The 19610-nt window shown below is 35.9% G+C and overlaps 1 protein-coding gene across 1 annotated transcript in view; it reads left to right on the top strand.

The window, feature by feature from the left end:
• Nucleotides 1-17120, top strand: part of LOC115449620 (basic proline-rich protein) — a 35476-nt gene extending 18356 nt beyond the window's left edge. Inside the window, exons 2-4 of the mRNA XM_030177482.2 lie at nucleotides 13552-14087; nucleotides 14387-14629; nucleotides 14950-17120. Of these exons, the coding sequence (XP_030033342.2) occupies nucleotides 13552-14087; nucleotides 14387-14629; nucleotides 14950-16459 (2289 nt within the window). The 3' untranslated portion in view covers nucleotides 16460-17120. The remainder of the gene's footprint in view (nucleotides 1-13551; nucleotides 14088-14386; nucleotides 14630-14949) is intronic.
• Nucleotides 17121-19610: the final 2490 nt, after the last annotated feature.

Genomic DNA, 19610 nt, shown 5'->3' on the forward strand with positions numbered 1-19610 from the left:
AGTGAACATTATTATAATTATATAATTTATTAAGATAGCACACAATACTTTTATATTTATCGGCAATAAATAAATGAGTAATATACAAGCGTTTTTAATCATTACAAAATTTTAGCATAAACTTTACCCAAAACGTCTAGACAATAAAAACGTAAATCATAGTTTTTGTGTTAGATATCTACAAGGAAATGAACTGATTCTTTGTTAACATTATAATTCTATATGTGTATGTGCAAAAAACAACGCTTTGTTTTAACATTTTGATCAATGTCGTATGCAAATGATTATGTTATTGGTTTTTTAGAAGAGCAGATCAACTTCGGTGATTTTCCCTTTAGGCATTCCGTAGTAGTACTATGTAGATTTAAATATTATAAGATAGTTTATACAATATTAAAGACCAAAGATATCAAATTAATTAATCTTATGAATATAGTCTTAAGAACCTTATATCCAATTAGAGATCCTAAGCAAATGTAAGATAAGACGACCAAATATGGAAGTCCCACTGACAAATTATGCTCCTGAATAAATGATCATCAAATGAGTATTATCTACATTAGCTATCTAATGTTAATTAGAGGTTAATATTTAAGTTTGATTATTGAGATATAGGCTCTAAAGGTTTCTTTAGAGTATTTTATTTACTGTTCATCGTACAGTAAACTGGCCCATGGACTTGTACGACTTTCTGCGACATTGAAATGAATTTAATTATACATAGTATTTATATTTTCTTTTTTTTTTTATACGGGCACTGCAAAGTAATTTCGCTGCACCAGATGGTAAGTGGAGTGGGGTTTAATAGAATGTCGACTGACGAGAGATGATTACCCCTCGGCAGTCGACATAATTATGCCGGCCTGTTGGAACCGAATACACAGGCTGATCTCGAAACGCGACACACGTAGGCCACTATGGCGGTTCTTACACCTTGTGTACAGTTGCTGCTATCTAGGTGGATATTAAATATATCCTACCACAGGCAATATATGATTTATTTACTTATACATCCATCCCATTTGCCATTAGACTCAAATCAAGGCATCTGTTGTTGTGACCGTTTCAATGTGAATGTCTACTAAACGAGAAACATAACACACACGCACCACACACTGACTGAATATTAGTCAACAAGAATGAATTAATAGTTTAATGTTGTTTTAATTGCTTGGCAAACGTGTCACAATAATGCAGCCCGAAGTATGATGTTTAGTAATATTTGCATTCTCGTACACTTTGACCGTAGCGATAGAAATCTTTGAAATTATTATACTATCATCATCTTCATCAGACGCAGTATGTCTACTGCTCAATATGGGCCCCCCCAATGATTTCCAGATATTTATACTAGATAATAATTCGTAATATTTTTGAATTATTAAACCATCTTTCGCTATCAGCTTCCTCTTCGGGAAGATCGTTTCCTGGAATATGATTCTCTCCAAATCCATAAAGCTGTTTCTGTGTTTTCTTCTAACATTATAATTTAAAACATCTTCACAATCTTTTCATTTATATGTAAAATTGATAAGAACTCGAGATAACTTTATTATAATTATCTCGCATCGTTTTCGTATTGACGAAATCCGAAGAATCTCAAATACTTACATTCAGTAGATTCTTTTATTAAGCCGTATAAAATTCTATCACCATCGATTGTATAATACTTATATCAAGAAACTTGTGACATTATAAAATGAACTTTTTGTATATTCCATAAGATAAATATTAAGTGAGCGTGAAGACTCGCCGATACGGTGTAAGCATCCGTCGTGCCTTTCAAATTTAAGGTCAAAGGTCATTTGTAACATGTTACGCCTGTTCGCGAATTAGGCTCCTGACAATCTCCACAATGTACTGACATAATCAATTATGAGTGGCTTAAGATCGATAGTTTCCTTGAGGAGTTAAGGGTGAAACCTTATTCATCATCATCATCATCAGCCGCAGGATGTCCATTGATGAACATGAGCCTCCCTCAAAGATTTCCAGACCTATTGGAAGCGGCCCGCATCCAGCGACCTCCTGTGACTTTTATGAGGTTATCTGTCCACCTCGTGGGTGGACGTCCGATGCTGCGCTTGCCAGTTCGTGGCCTCCACTCCAGAACCTTCTTGCCCCATCGGCCTTATTCAGGGAACAATTAATAAAATTTGATGTATAAACAAATATATTGGTGTAATTGAAATTGTCTGAACGAAAGAAAGGAAGAATACTTTGTTCAATTTTTAATTTTGATTCCATAGATATGGAATAATCATTATTAATTAATCCCTCTTAGCCAAATTGCGGCCGCGGCGCGGCGGCCAATCTCAACGTAGAACAGCCAGGTACGCAAAATATATTATAGTGCACAAGTGTGTGCGCAATACACAGGTGCACTCTCTGTTCCTTCACTCTCATAATCCGGTGAGACGGGAATCCGACATAACCGGAAGATGATCAGGCGCACAACTACGCCACAAACTCAAAATTAAAAAAATATTCTTGTATTACATTCCGTACACATTGAACGAGAATCAAATTATATGTTGGCGTTTATTCCCCTGATGCTTATGCGATGTAAAATATAAGCTAACCCGGATCTCTTGTATCCGGACAGATATCGGAGCGAGGACGTAGATGCCTAAAGCGACTGGTCATCGAAATGCCAAGGCCTTGGAAAAATTGTTATGAACTTTGATTTATTTTATGATTTGTATGTTGTTACACCGCATTTCCGCTCATTTAAACTCATTATAGAATAACTGCTGAGAAATCGGCAATATATAGAATATTTCTTCAAACGAATTGAGCATAACATATAAATTGGAATGTTTTATTTATGATGTATTCTAACTTAATAGGTTATATCAATTATAATAATACAAGAATATTCAGTTACATAGCTTATAGATATCATAATAATAAAATATATTTGAAACACGTTTTTGAGCAAGAGTGGGATGGTGTCACAGAAAAATGACGCCGGCGCCGCGCCGATCGGCGTAATTTCCAAAATCTAATAGATATTAAACGTGAATAATTTGTATGCTGGTGTCTTAAAGTATTGACACCCACGATAAAACTAAATATAGTGTGGGTTTCAAATTGAACATAAAAAACATTTTTGAAAATGAAATCGATTGTTTGTAGATATCAAAAGATTTAAATACCATTCTATCGAAGACAATAGTAGTGATTATGTAAAACGTCACCTAGGCGTTATAGGAAAATCATTCACTAGAGAAAGTGCGGCAGTAAGGCTTAACCATCTCTATGCTAAGGCATAGATCAAATATCAGTATTATGTGTACGTGAATATTTATATATTTATTCATAATTGGATATTAATCTATCTATAACATTTTAACCCAGGGTTTAGCAAATATACAACTGCTACACCAGTTTCACCACCAACTTAGCCAAGCTTATATTCGTCCCAGGATAATAAAGCCGAGGCTTTTTTGTTTTTAATGATGAGACGAACTTATCGTTCGCATGATGGTAAGCGATACAACCGCTCCTGAAATAGTAGAAACACCATCCAACACCTTGAATTACAAAGTATTGTTTGGTATTCCACTACACTCGCCATCCTGAGACATGAGATGTTAAGTGTCATTATGTCCAGTAGTTACACTGGTTATTACTTTATCGAGCACAATTTTAGTCATTATAATAATTAGTGACCGAAATTCAATCACATTTATTCATCCGGCCCCGCAATTTCAACTAAATACACTAAAAGAATACTAATTTTAAACTTCCAATAAAATGCAATTTTTATGTGAAACGTGGTCTTCGTTTATGATTTTGTTATGTATGAATAGACATTTCCTCTTTGCTTCACGGCACATTGATTCAGTAAGATCGAGTGAAAAATTTTACACCAGAGTGGAAAGAAAGTGGTTGAATGCGTAATTTTGATCGAATAACACATTTTCTGGTTGATTCGCAAATATTTCGGTCTATGTGTGTGTCTTAAATACAAGAATGAAGATAATTTATACATAGTACTTAAATTAAATATATATAAGGTCTTAAATCAAATAGACGCGAAACCGTCGCGATTCACATCACAGAAGCCGCGCATGCTTGTTAAGGCCTCACTAAAACAGAAAAGTAAGCCAATTGCACGTTTGTAATACATTCTTTAGAATATGAAAGCGTTTAATCCTTTAACGAATAAACATACTTGTCATGACACATTGTTCAAACAAACATGATTAACTTCGAAAACAAACGTGACATCCCATGTCAACTAAAACCCTGTGAGATGTAGTGACGTCACGCGTGCCATATTCGGTCCGACGTCCGGCACCGGTCAGTGGGTTGCGAAACGATTACGCTACAAGGATAAGTAAAGATGTTCTCGATATTATGCGAGTTTATGGCGTCATTGTATTTTTAATTTTCGAGGCTCGTTGAGACGGCAGAAATAACGATGAAGGATTTTGTATGATAGTATATTGAATAAAAATAAATATTTTGATGATTTATGATTACGTCGAAGTTTTTGATGATCCTTACATTGATTTATTTACAAATCATAGCACTTACATAATATCGGTTATTACAACTGAGTGAGGATGCGCACTAAGTTTAGAACTTGTATCGCGTATCTTTTACAAACCAGTAACAATAATTAAATTTGTCATACAACTATACTTTATACCAACGCTTTGTGCAGTTTTTGTTGATCCCCGTAACAGTTGTTTAAGAAATGTTTCTGGGAATGCGAGCATGTTAAAAATCTATTACGTTTAATATCGATAGATGTAAAAAAAATTATCGATTAAATGATTATTTGCATTAAAAAAATATTTGGTGTTGGGTACCAAGATTAAAATTATCAAAACAGCTTCCAATAGACATAAAAACTGGTTAGACATAAAAAGGTTTTAAGCTTCTGATAAGTACTTTATTGCCCAATATTATCTTTAAAAATTCCTCTCGCGGCGTTTTGTATTGATTAATGTCATTATTACGCAGAGAATCATTACATGTTTCGAAATAATAACCTCACAGTACTCGTAAACATTTTTCTGGAATCTTTGGCTCCGTATTTGAAATTAGAATTCGTCTTCGTAACCAAGTAAAAGTAACGTTTGTGTACTAAAAACATTCTTATAGACACCAGTATTCGTATATGTTAATAAATAAACTATTATTAAATATTTGTGTCACTAAAATAGATTCATATAATTTCTTGTTCCATAACCGGATATGTACTTGTCATTCGAATACCGTTTATTTAAATATTCAAAATTTAAAATTATACGTTGTAAAATTTTACATGAGTCGTGTGACAACCGTCATTGCAAACACACCTATAAAATTGGGTATTTTCGGGCGGTATCTAACTATATTGTAGTTATGGATTTCATATTTAGATTACTAATAAAAGCTAAAAAAAAAATACAGAAATTACGCTAAAATCCAGAATTTACACGACAAATTAAAAATATGTAATGTTTTCATTCGCTAATAGTTAAAATGATTACGAGACATTTAAATAAATCATCTATTGTGTGCTGAAATAATTTATATCCATTTGAGGTCAAGACGACTTTTCGTAATTTTGTACAAACAATTAGCAAAGTTTTAGTGATAATAAGCGGCTGTTTGTGTTTTAATATTTATGTTTTATTCAAATGTCAATCGTGATTTAGTTGAGGGATTCGTGTGTTTCTATTGTTAGCAACTTTAGTGTCAATCTGCATTTGGCCTTTACCGGATCTTCATTAAAACATTTCATACTCGTCCTTCAGAGAAAACTATAATGTTGACTATAAAATGGTCTCTGGTAACACGACTAATTGTATTTTTATCATTTAGGTAAATTATATAACATGTCCTCATTGATAAGGTTCCGTTGAAATCGATTTTTCTGGAAAATAACATCCAAAACAGTGTTCTTAGATGTTATTATTAATTATATTTGTGCGGTAAACTATTCATACTTAACTGAGCCAGGGTCAAAGAAATTTTTGCATAATTTACCAGGTCGTATGATGCAACCGGCCGCTGAGCCAAATCCATTGGTCTCGCTTCTCGCCCAGTGTTAAGTTTAACACGAAACGCGTGTTTTCACAACACATGTTTCGGTTATTTCAATCCTCATTTTATGTTTTCCTGTTGAAATGTTGCGACGTTTTTGATGACGATTACAATGACGGCTGTCTTTATACCGTTTTATTAATAATATCTCTTGAGATGGTTATTCAGTATTTTGTCCTAGAGGAAGCGCATAGAACTTTGTTATGATTTAAATATTTTGCAATACAATATTTTATTTGTTTTAAATCATAATATATTTTAGCTGTAAACTCAAACATGCCTCTTAACTCTAAACGGCTAATTATTTGTAGTTGTGACGTATCTTGTTTATTGCAAATATGTTTTTAACATAATTCTTTTGTTAGTCACTAATAACAAAAGACTCATCATAAGAGATGCTAACGTTATTATGTATTTGTGCATGTCCTTATGCCTTGCATTAGAATCGTAATTGCGTCTATCAAATCTTTTCACGTATTCACTTCGCAGATAATTATGCTGCTCTTGAAGCAACTATCATGATCTGAGATAGCATCATAAATAAATACTATTTATAATAGTCTGCCTACTTGGTGTAGTTGTTGTGATTTTAGTACGACTGTGTTGCGGGCTTGGATTTAGTGCTCGTTCAGGCAAATTGATATTGGGTTTTTCTGCTAAGTATCAACCCGTATTTGAAAAATAATCGCGATAGTTTAGTTAAGAGTGAAAAGGACCACCGAAACGTATGTGCGCAGGTCCAAAATCTTAGAACACGTGCCTCTGATTTTTCTAAAAGTTATGTGAGTATTTTATGTAAATTATAGCTTGCTTAAAGATAAAGGAAAATGGATTTTTTTATATTTACGCGAATGTTAGCTAGGCCAGCGGAGTGATCTAATCCCTTTCAGTAGTAGAAGACGCCCGTAGGTCAGCGGTGTGGACTAAGGCCTAATCCCTCTCAATAGTAGAAGAGTCCCGTGCACATAAGTATATCAGTATATAATACAGGGATGATGTTGTTTATTAGCCTGAAATCTAGAATGCTCTACCATAAATGGATATTGGCTCAACTTCTACATAGAAACCAACAACTGGTGAAGAGTGGGTGTGCTGACACCTCTGTCTACACTTGAATAAGAAAATAGTACATATTAATATCACACTAAACTGTTCGTTATTGGTTAAAAAGTCAAGTTTTCGTTATTTCCTAATCATGTTCAAACATAACCTGTCGTATTTGTGTTGAAACATTGGGGTCAGGTTCGTTTAGTAAAGCAAACAGCGATATTTACCTTTTAAGCTACCTAAGACCTTCGACTAAATGTATTAGTTTGGACATTACGTTATCGGTAATGATTTTGGCCGCGATGATTTGGAATGACTATCTCATGATTTTTAAATGCGGATGTTAATCTTCAAACGTTAATGTTCCGTGAGGTTTTTTTTATTCCCTAACTCTAAGAACACTTTCTAATACTGTAGATCGAAATCCTTTCGTGAGATATTTCTGTGTTGAGGTAATCGCGTATGTCATTAAGATTCTTATCCCGCATTGGCTAGCCTTATCATAATATATCGTTAGCTTTCCTCGCAGTTTCTTCCGCACGAAATATTTTTTTCGAAACAAAATTTTCGCTGTATATTTTTTTTTGGATGAGTAGCCTATGTCCTTCCCATGTGGTCAAAGTATCTCTATACCAAATTTCATTATAATCCGTTCAATTTTGAGTTTATTGCGTTAAGACAGACAACGGCTGACGCGAATAGGTCTTTTTTTTGTAATATATCGATAATCGATAATTGGATATCGGATAATCGATAATTTTCAAAACTGATTAAGCCGTTTTTGAGTTTTCCATCGACTATTCATGATCATCCGTCGTTGTCAATCTAAATAATCGCGAATCCGTTAAATACATATCTGAATAATTAAGTTTCAACTAGCATTTAAAAAATTGCGACACAATGGTTTTTATGAAAAAATATGTATATAAAAAATATAACATAATATATTGTAAAATGACTTTGTTTTATAGAAGCGCTCGAAATCTAAGTCGTAAAGAATGGTCCAGACACAGTTATAAATGAATGTACTTAACTTTTGACCTCGTTTCAAATGTTATGATAAAAAGTAAAATGAATAGTGGTAATAAACGGTTCATAATGACAAGTTTGATTTTACAAAACGACGAAGCGACAATACCTCCTGTTTTTTACCAGAAATAGACTCTATTCATAAATGCTTTTTCGCATTATTAAACATTATTTATGAGAAGATCGGCACTTCACAGTCCCAAATAGTCGAATGTAAAGGATTTAACACATTAGAATAAATTGATCAAACAAAACAATAGGAAAATAAAAACTATCGATCCAGTTCCATATTTAAAAAACTTTAATGAGAATTTAACGGTCGTTGAGACCTTGGTAGAGTTTTATATCTTCCTTAATGTCATGCTATATCGTTTATATTTTGACATTAAATAATTGTCAAACAAAATTGGTTTCATATATAACATAAATTTTCTGTTCATATCTATAATTGGTAGGTATTACCTACTTCAGCGCAGCATCGGACGTAAACCCACATGGTGGACAGATGACTTATAAAAGTCTCAGGGGGTCGCTAGATGCAGGCCACTTCCAATAGGTCGATCTGGAAATCTTTGAGGGAGGTCCATGGTCAGCAGTGGACATCCTGCGGCTGATGATGATGCTTAGCTTAACTACTATAATATTTTAAAATAATTCGAAGGTAAAAATCAATTAAGGTAAATTAACCATATTTGGTCAATACTAATCTAAAAGCTTACAAAGATAAAATTAAATGGTTATTTCTTTTTTTAGCTGACTTCAAAAAAGTAGGAGGTTCTCAATCCGACTGTATTTTCAATGACCGTATTGGATCAAATAAAGTTTGCAACAAGCCTAAAGTACCTTAAAAGGTACAATTTCAAGAAATGCTTCATGACGTCGCACATACCTTGAATTTGGATTTATCAGTTACTATTTATTCTATAATTTCATCGCATTTTAAGTTATTATCGCCAATAGCTACTAAAGTTATAATTTTCCATTTAATATATATTATAATTTAACCTGTAATTTATAACATGAGCGAGCTAATACTCTGCGTGCCTTCGTTGATGATATTGGGCTCACCTGACGCCATATTCTTATTTCTGAATTCCTTAATACGGCTAATATAGTAATTTGGACTTTGAACGACATTCCTATCATAGCTATAATATAGATCGTATATCATTGATGTCACTTTATGTTTCGTATACAAGAACTTGAATTATAGTGCTATAGTTTTAATTTTAATGTTAAAAACAAATGTTTATGCACGAATGAACATTTAAAGCAAATAACATTGTCATTTGAAATCATTAATAACAATTAACAATACAAAGGATGTACACGCCGACATAGCGACCGACGCACAATCAACAGCCGCCCACGCATATGCAAATTATGTTTTATGTCTTGGGAATTCACAACACTGGTAGTTATACGAAAATTTCAAATATTCATAGTCAGATTTTGACCCGGACTCATATAGAATGTTTTGAAACGTTATGGAATTTCCATTATATTGTTTAAACAGTTCAACTGTCTGATGGTGATTGTTTTTCCACATCTATGCAACCAATTTTTTGCAACTAAATTTACGTACTACGTTTTAAACTATTTTTGGAAATCGTTAATTCATAATAATGAGAGTTACTTCTTTTTATAAATTCACAGCAAAGTGACCCCTCTGAACCTGATGGTCAGTGGAGTGGGCTCCAATAGAATATTGACTGCAGAGAGGTGATTATCCCTCGGCAGTCGACACAATTATGCCGGCCTGTTGGAACCGGATTTACACTTTAATGAGCTTAATAATTTATATAATTAAACTTCTTTATCTAATTACCTCCTTTTAAAACTTGTTTTTATTTTTATTTGTTAATATTTTTTTATTTTATTCCGATTTCAAAGATATAAATAGCTTTAAACATTAGTCATTAATTAAAACCACGTATAATAAATTATAAATTCAAAGCACGTGTTGTATTTTTTTTTTACTTTACGACAAGTCATATACTACAAACTGCCAAATCGTTGACTAAAATAACTTTTTGTTAGGTCCGCAAGATTGTGCTTATCTTACTTCAAACGTGCTGTTTATAAGTTAGCATCGCTTCATAATCGGCAATAAATTAACACTTTTTTAAAATGTTGTTATTTTATGCCTTAATACCTGTGTATTACGGCATAAACTGCTATCAGTAATTTTATTAATTAGTTTAGGTGAAAAAAAAAATTGTTTTCATTTCACAATAGACCCGTATCTTGTGGTTATTAATATTAATTTACTCGAATTTGTGACCGCTTGTGGTCCTAAATTAAATTTGAAATGAGTCATGTAATAATGCTATGGTACAAGTTATTAATTGCAGAGTTTATCTCCGTTTAACAATGGAGAGATGGCTACACAAAATTGGGCATAGCCTTTAGAACTGGACATATTTGTATAAGTAGAATTTTCCACGGAATAAAATATTAGTCAAAAAGCTTTTGTACTCAAATCTAAAGGCGTTAGTTAAACTGATATTTTTTATGTACGAAAATCAAAAATATCTTTCTATTCTTCACTTATACAATTTATTTTATATAAAAATTCAGATTTTAAGATTCTAGCCTTTTTTGCGCTTAAGTCAGGTCAATTATAGTATATGGGGCCGTTGTCTCTACATAGTACGCTCGTGTTCTTCCGAGTCCCGACGCGATTCTATTGATATTTATAATTGACAGCGAATAAATGGCGTCTAAATCGCTTCACCAGAATTTTACACACGTTTACACGTAACATAATACTGCTTCATGGTTCATAATATTATTATAATAGCCTATTCTTAGTAAAAAAATAGAAGTAGTCACATAGAAACATTATATTCAGCTTGAAATATAATTCCGCGTTCTTCTACAATTCAAAGCACACAACAAGAGGGCCACATTCCAAGCGATGACCGGAACGCCTTGAGCCACTTGAGCTTCTTCTTCGAAATATATTTCACGTTTGACGTACAAAACGAATGTAAATTAGTATGGTTTATGTTAATTAACTAATGTCATAAAGCGAGGATGTTTTTATGAGCTGTAGGAAAAATTTATTGACTCAAAGTGTATATATTTTGGAACGATAAAGATCCGCTAGTAATGATACGATTCCATTAGATATCTCATCACTTTTGACCACCTAATTATAGCGAATTAAGCTAACTAAAGATATTACTATTTGCTCAGTTATAATGCTATCATAAAATTTAAGTCCAGCGATAAATTCGCCCCCTATCACATCATGGGAAAGAACACACATGGCGAAAAGTGAGGTCTGGTTACTCCTCTGCCTAGCCTTTCAGGGCTAAAGGCGTGATGTTTGCTTGTTTTTTAAGTCCGTTTCCAATCTAATGTTCGTGACAGCCATCGCACAGTCTAGACTGGAGCATGAAATTTTGTGCATTAGTCTAAGTTAGGTTCGTTTCAGCAATCGGTTTCGAACAGGCATAATTGTGTCAACTGGCAAGAGATGAAGAGCTTTCGTCAGTCAACACTCTATGGACCTCATTTCATTTGCTGCAAAAAATAAGTGGTCACATCAGACTCATATCTAGTAAAAGTAAATCTTTAATGTCAATTTTGTCTCATGACTTTTTCATTGCACCCAAATGTATTATGCTGACCTTACTTGCAAAACCCAGGTCAAACATCTCGTTAAGTTCTAATGAACTTCACCTGATATTTATAAAGTAAACCTAATAGTTTAGCTATGCAATAACTCGTAAGGCAAAATGAAGGAGCAATATTTTTCTACATTGTGAAACTATTTCGTATTGGTTGCTAACATTTATTAAAATATCAAACATTGGCTTGGTCGTGCCTCGATTCTTAATCTGCTATTCGGATTAATGAAGTTAACCTTAATTTTATTATTGTATTATTTTTTCTATAGTAATGTCAGCATTATTTATTTATTTTAAATATACAACATTATTTTTGTATACTACAAACCATAAATTAGTTTGTCGAGAATCGGTAACACAATAGCACAAATTTTTAACATAATATGTTATATTTTATCCCAAAAACGGTTCTGTATTAAAAAACACTCTATACAATGCTGTACCGAAGAAGGGATAAACCAACTAGTGTGAATAAAATGCTAGTATTCCCCGTTTTTGATATTGGCCTTGACCTAATAAAATTTTATATTTTCATAAATACTAAAAATGTTTCAAAATTGCTCAATCGTTTTTATCATAAATATGTAAGATGGCTGTTGCTTAAGCATTTCGTAATAGTCAAACCATACACAAATTCGCAAATAAAGAATCCCAACTCAAATTTGTGACAGAAAAATGATATATCTAAAAACGATATTATACATATTATATAAAAAAACGATGTAAAAGTTACTACTTTTTTGAATACACAGTGTAGTAAAATTGTATTGCACCTCGGTACCTATCCCGGTAGAATGTATTAAAACATTTTGTTGCAACTACATTCAGCAATATAAAAAATGTATTTGTATTTGATACAATGGTGACGAGTAATATAAGAAATAAATCAATTTAGTAATTATTACCAGTAGCATCAATATTATTGTTTTTAGACGTGCACGGTACAGTGATCCTACTACATTTGATAAGTGGGTCCAATAGAATGTCGATTGACGGGAGATGATTAACTGGTATACACAGACTGATCCCGGAAAGCGACACACTTACGGGGTACGGTAGTCGCTCTCCAGACCGATATAGACTATAGCCTACCACCAGTATATCTATATATATAAAAATGAATCTCTATTTCCCTTGGTCACGCCATCATGCGTGAACGGCTTGACCGATTTCACAATTTTTTTTTTGTTGTGTTTGTTATTGTCAGGAGAAGGTTCCTATAAAAGAAAAAAAAACCAAAACCATAACTTAACGACAAAATTAATTTTACATTAATATTGTCGTTAAGTTTTGGTCAGTGGTTTGAAATAACTGTCAGCGATCGGCAGATTGCGCGCGTGCATACATAGTTAAGACAGGACAACGTCTGTCGGGTCAGCTAGTATGTAATATAATTTGTATTAAATTGTTAGATTACCTTTCGAGTTCTTTATTTAATATTATTGTTAATATCCCATTAAATATTAGAGTTTTAGTGAACTAAGGATTTGATCTTCTATAAATTTATTTGAAACTATTGCACTTACATGCTAACCGCAATACAGTTACATATTTTATGGATCTGTTGCGACTAAACACAATATGAATATTCAATTAAAACATTGTGAAATATACTTTAATTTTCATTTTTATCGACACATTATTCCTTCATTCTCAGATTAGTCATATTACAAATAAAATATAAATGATTACCTATGTTCGTGATTATATAGTTATAAGTACCATGTTTGATAAATTAGAGATGCGTTGTAACAATTTCGCTTGTGCTAATAAAACTTTTCTTTTCTTACAGAGGCTGTCACTGCACATCGCAGTGGTCCTCCTGTCGGTGTACCACACCTGCAGGGCCGACAGAGAAGTGAGGGCAATCCTCTCGGACTCTAGTCAAAATTATGCCGTCCTTGGAGCCCCCATAAGCGCGGACCTCAACGAGGACGGGTACTTCTACCCGAAACCGGATATACCGTTCCCGCCGCCTCCACCGCCGTCGCGGCCAACGCCGCCTCCCCCTCCGCCGCCGACACGGCCACCGCCGCCACCGCCACCGCCACCAACCCGGCCACCGCCGCCACCGCCACCAACCCGGCCACCGCCACCACCGCCTCCGCCACCAACCCGGCCACCGCCGCCACCGCCACCACCGCCAACAAGGCCGCCAGCACCACCTCAGACAACTGGCTACGTATACGAAACCCCAAAGATACCGTTTGAGCTACCGACTAGGCCGCCACCGCCACCGCCGTCGCCGAGACCGACACTCCCTCCCACTCCACCTCCGACACGACCACCACCTTCGTCTCTACCGCCGATATACATACCTTCAACTAGGTAGGAAAATAAGCTTTATCCTCAAACACTTTAGCCATAATAATAATAAAATTGCTGAAATATTTATAATATTACAATTCAACATTGTTATGAATCTTGGCTTACCTATCATAAAATGCGAATAGCGATATCTTAGCTCCTAGTTATAACCTACGGTGGTTGAATTATTTTAAGCCACGAACTTGTGTCATGACTAGTTAATAATGCACTTGTGAAGTATGTCAAAATAAGAAATTGTGAATTTATTAAATTATGTGAAACTATAAAAACACTAAACGAATTAAATGTATCAATTGCAGAAGACCAGTCCCGCCGCCGGTATCCACGCTGCCACCTCGGCCACCAACGTTTATCACACAACAGCCTTCCACCATAGGCTATGTGTACACAACGCCTAGAGTACCGTTCCCTCCATCGACAACGAGGGTACCTCCACCACCGCCACCGCCGCCGCCAACGCGACTGCCACCACCACCTCCACCGCCACCAACGCGACCCCCACCACCACCGCCGCCACCACCGACATTCCGTCCCGTTACAAGGTAAATAAAGGTTCAATAAGTAATTTTCAATATATTTTTTTATCACTGAAGACTTTAATAGAATGAGTGAGGTTAACTTAGACAATATTTTATAAATTTAAGGAAGATATTGTAACTTTGACTTTGCGGATGACCAACACCTCAGTCCCCCCCGTGACCACGAAGGCTGCAAAGTCTTCGAAACGCCGCGCCGGAAGAAAATTAAAATATTAAACCCGTGATAAAATTCGAAAAATAGTTTTATTTTAATGTTGTATAATACTTTTAAATTAATGTAAGGACTGATCTGATCAATGTAATAAATTTTGAATATTTTCCAGGCCACCACCAACGCGCCCTCCGCCACCACCAACCCCTGCGCCGACCAGACCACCCACATATAGCACAATTATAGACAACTTTAGAACAACTGGCTACACGTACCCTACTCCCAACATTCCATTCACACTCCCTACTCGGCCGCCTCCATCGCCTTCTACTACGAGAGCTCCGCCTCCGCCACCGCCGCCGCCAAGTACTCCTAAGCCGTTCCCACCAGTTACCTATCTACCTCCGACTAAAGCAACTCCCGCACCTTTCCCCTCATCTACGTACTTCCCATCTACTAGAATACCATCTCCCTCTACCTCTAGACCATTTATAACATACCAGCCAACAACAAGACGTCCGCCATCACCAACGCCGCCACCGACTTACCTCCCTCCAACCACCAGAAGGCCACCATCGCCTTTGCCATCTCCATCTACTCCTAGACCTTTTGTGACATACCAACCAACAACAAGACGTCCGCCTTCTCCAACACCGCCACCGACTTACCTCCCCCCTACTACGAGAAGGCCATCATCGCCTTTCCCTTCTCCATTCCCATCGCCTTCTACTCCTAGACCAATTGTGACGTATCAACCAACGACAAGGCGGCCGTCACCTACTCCTCCATCAACTTACCTGCCCCCAACTACAAGAAGGCCGTCGCCACCTCCGACTCCACCGCCAACCTATCTTCCCCCTACTAGGCCACCACCCCCACCTTCAACTACAAGAGCGCCACCACCACCCCCGCCAACCAGGCCACCTACACCGCCACCGACTCGCCCTCCTCCTCCACCAACTTTCTCCACTATAATCCCTGCAGAAAGGACCACTGGCTACGATTATCCTAAGCCTAAGGTGCCTTTCCCTTTCCCAACCACGCAGAAAGTCTATACGATTCCACCCACAACACCAAAGCCCCAGACAGCTCCTCCTACTTACTTACCGCCAGTAAGTACGCAGAGGACGCCACCACCTTCTTCTTACTTCCCCTTTATACCGTCTTCCACTCCAGCACCGACCAGGCGTCCCATATACGTAGCGCCTCAAACTACTCGGCAGCCCGTCTTCAGTCAGACTCAGCCGCCGATCGTCATCGCACCGAAGCCGACGACAGCCCGACCTTACTCTCCACCGGCGTACATCCCCCCTGTGACAACGCCGAGACCGATCTACGTACCGTCTGTTACCACCCCTAGGCCAGTTTACACGATCCAACCTTCGCAGCCTACAGTCTATATTACGACGAGGCAGCCATACACACCGGCGCCTTCTCTACCAACATTCTTAATCCCTCAGACGACTAAGCGACCAGTGTACATTCCTCCTCAAACGACGGAAAGGCCGTATTCTCCCCAGCCCTCTCAACCGCCAGTATATACCGTGTCGACCACTAAACGCCCTTATATTTACGTGCCTCAAGTGCCATCCAAGACCCCAGCTCCGTACACAACACGACCGCCCTTCGTTAAAGACGAAGGTTACTTCTACGATAAACCAGCTGTTCCATTTGTATTTTAATTCTAGCTTAAATGTCGGTTGCGCCAACTTTTCGTGTCACCTGTAGAAATGCATTTATATATTTTTTATTTTATTTGATAAATAGGAATTTATTATAAAGGCATTACCTATGTATTTTAAAATGTATTTATATAAACACAGCATTACAAGTAAACGCATACATAATATTTATAATATTATTTTTAACTATTAATCATGATTATTAATTTATTTTTGTATCACATTTGTTCAAATGTGATACAAAACATTGAGTCATTATTTATTATTAAAAGTGTTCACTTTTAATAATAAATAATGACTCAATGTTTATAATAAAATGATATTTATTGTAATCGTTTAATTAATAAACTATTTCTTAATTCAAAATTGGTTGCAACCGAAAGTATAAACGGTATATATTCTAGTTGCCATAAAATTGTGATACCAAACTATTGTACTAAACGTATAACAGGGTTTTACAATGTACTACGTTTGGAATGTACTTACTTATATAAGCGTTCCACCATTTTGTGGTTACCGATGCACTAGTGTTAATTATTTTAGAGAAACTTAACTTTAATACTCAAAAAACGCAAGACGTGGAATCAACACTGCCTTTGACTAATGTTACGGTATAAGAATGTAAAATATTTTTATAAAAATAAAAAAAATATATTAAACATAAACGTGTTTATATTTTTGATTATTTTCCCAGATTGCTAATTATGTCGAGCACGTCCCGAAGTTGCAAAAAAATGCAAATCAAATTAAAATAAATTTATTAATTAAATTACAATTAAAACTTATGTGGCTAATGGTCGATGTATGAACCAGAAGTGGCGGCGGTCCGTTGGGCCACCGCGGAGGTGCTTGCAGTTGATGACACGAGGCGGTGCGTCGGCGACTCGTGGCTGGTGCACGTTGTGCTGTATCGGCGTTCTTGTCGGTTGCTAACACGATGTTGCAATAATTGAAGTTAGGGCGCGTCTGCAACCCCTATGGGTTACCAATATGTAACATGCTTGTAAACAATAAAAAACTGATAACTTTACACTAGTTATTACGTACTTATTATACTACATATAGACAGTCCTGGATTTGTAAATATGCCGTATATGCCGCGGCCTATGGATGGCAGCTTCTTGGGGGCGGCAGATTGCAGAGGACGCTCACTCGATTTAATTATACATTCGTTTATTTAACTTTAGTGCCTTTCATAATAGAAACAAATGGAAAATTATTAAGTATTTTAGAAACCTACATGCAAACATACATATACTTAGTCTGGCCATAAATACTGTTACACTTAATTATAAAAAAATATTACATTTGAATTTCGAATCTGTCATTTTTATACGATTGTTCATTGTGTTTTCTCATTTTGGCGCCAATACATTGTAAAATATTTTGCGATATTAAAATGGTGTGGGGTGATAAAGAGAACCGAATCGCTGTGATAGCATTACACAAAGTAGGTATGGAGCCAAATGCAATTTTTAAAACTCTCCATACACTTGGTATTAGTAAAATGTTTGTGTACCGGGCTATTAATAGGTACAATGAGACCTCCTCTGTTTGTGACAGAAAAAGATCTGGCCGTCCACGTAGTGTTCGTACGAAAAAGGTGGTCAAAGCAGTAAGGGAAAGAATTCGAAGAAATCCTGTCCGAAAGCAAAAGATTTTATCTCGGGAAATGAAGATAGCACCTAGAACCATGTCGCGTATTTTAAAAGATGACTTAGGACTTGCAGCCTATAAGAGACGCACTGGCCATTTCTTAACTGATAATTTAAAGAAGAATAGGGTGGTAAAATCGAAACAACTACTGAAGCGGTACGCAAAGGGAGGTCACAGAAAAATTTTGTTTACGGATAAGAAAATTTTTACAATTGAGCAACATTTTAACAAACAAAATGACCGTATTTATGCTCAAAGCTCTAAGGAAGCTTCCCAATTAGTCGACAGAGTGCAACGTGGACATTATCCGACTTCAGTGATGGTTTGGTGGGGTGTTAGCTATGAAGGAGTGACTGAGCCATATTTTTGTGAAAAAGGTATCAAAACATCGGCACAAGTGTATCAAGATACCATTCTTGAGAAGGTAGTTAAGCCCCTTAACATCACCATGTTCAATAACCAAGTATGGTCCTTCCAGCAAGACTCGGCGCCGGGTCATAAAGCTCGGTCCACGCAGTCTTGGTTGGAATCGAACGTTTCGGACTTCATCAGAGCTGAAGACTGGCCGTCGTCTAGTCCCGATCTTAATCCGCTGGATTATGATTTGTGGTCAGTTTTAGAGAGTACAGCTTGCTCTAAACGCCATGATAATTTGAGTCCCTAAAACAATCTATACGATTGGCAGTGAAGAATTTTCCCATGGAAAGAGTGCGTGCTTCTATTGATAACTGGCCTCATCTTTTAAAGGACTGTATTGCAGCCAATGGAGACCACTTCGAATAAGCTTTTTATATTTTTAATTGTTTTATATTTATGTATTAAACTGACACACTGTAAAAGTAATAAATGTTATTTGCAGTTAACAATTTTCTTTTTTCTTTATTACAATATTTATGGCAAGACTAGGTATACATACGTAAACCTACCTACATGGGGCGGCGGAAATAAAGTAGCCTACAGTCATAAAAAATATAAATTCGGCACTACATATAGCCTTATGGCACTACCAACATAGACTTTGCCTCATAAAATGACAAAAACAGCGTTGGCAGTGATTTTAAGTTGGTGTTCAATATTGTTGTGAAGTTAAGTTCACGAAGATTAAATGCCTGAGACATGTTTAAGATATAGTATTCATCTCAGAACCAACATAATTCTATCGATAAATCTTTTACAATGAAAAATTTCAATAATCCTGGAAGGTTTATAAAGGGGAACCATTCCTGTCTTCTCTAATTTCACCATATTTTTTTTTATCTCATTTTTGCAACGTGAGTAGAAATTTAAAAACCAGAAAAGTTCGTTTATTTGCTTGAACGCGCTAATCTTAGGAATACTAAACCGATTTAGATTTTTTTTCACTAATAGCTACATTACTCCTGACCCTAAGTGCTATAAGCTACTATTTCTCTCGGATATTTATCTCAGAAAAACTTTTTTGGCAGGCGGAGCCGCAGAAAAAAGCTAGGTCATAATATAAATCTATACATTGGCG

Source organism: Manduca sexta, chromosome 26, assembly GCF_014839805.1.
Source record: "Manduca sexta isolate Smith_Timp_Sample1 chromosome 26, JHU_Msex_v1.0, whole genome shotgun sequence".
In the NCBI taxonomy this organism is placed as follows: Eukaryota; Metazoa; Arthropoda; class Insecta; order Lepidoptera; family Sphingidae; genus Manduca; species Manduca sexta.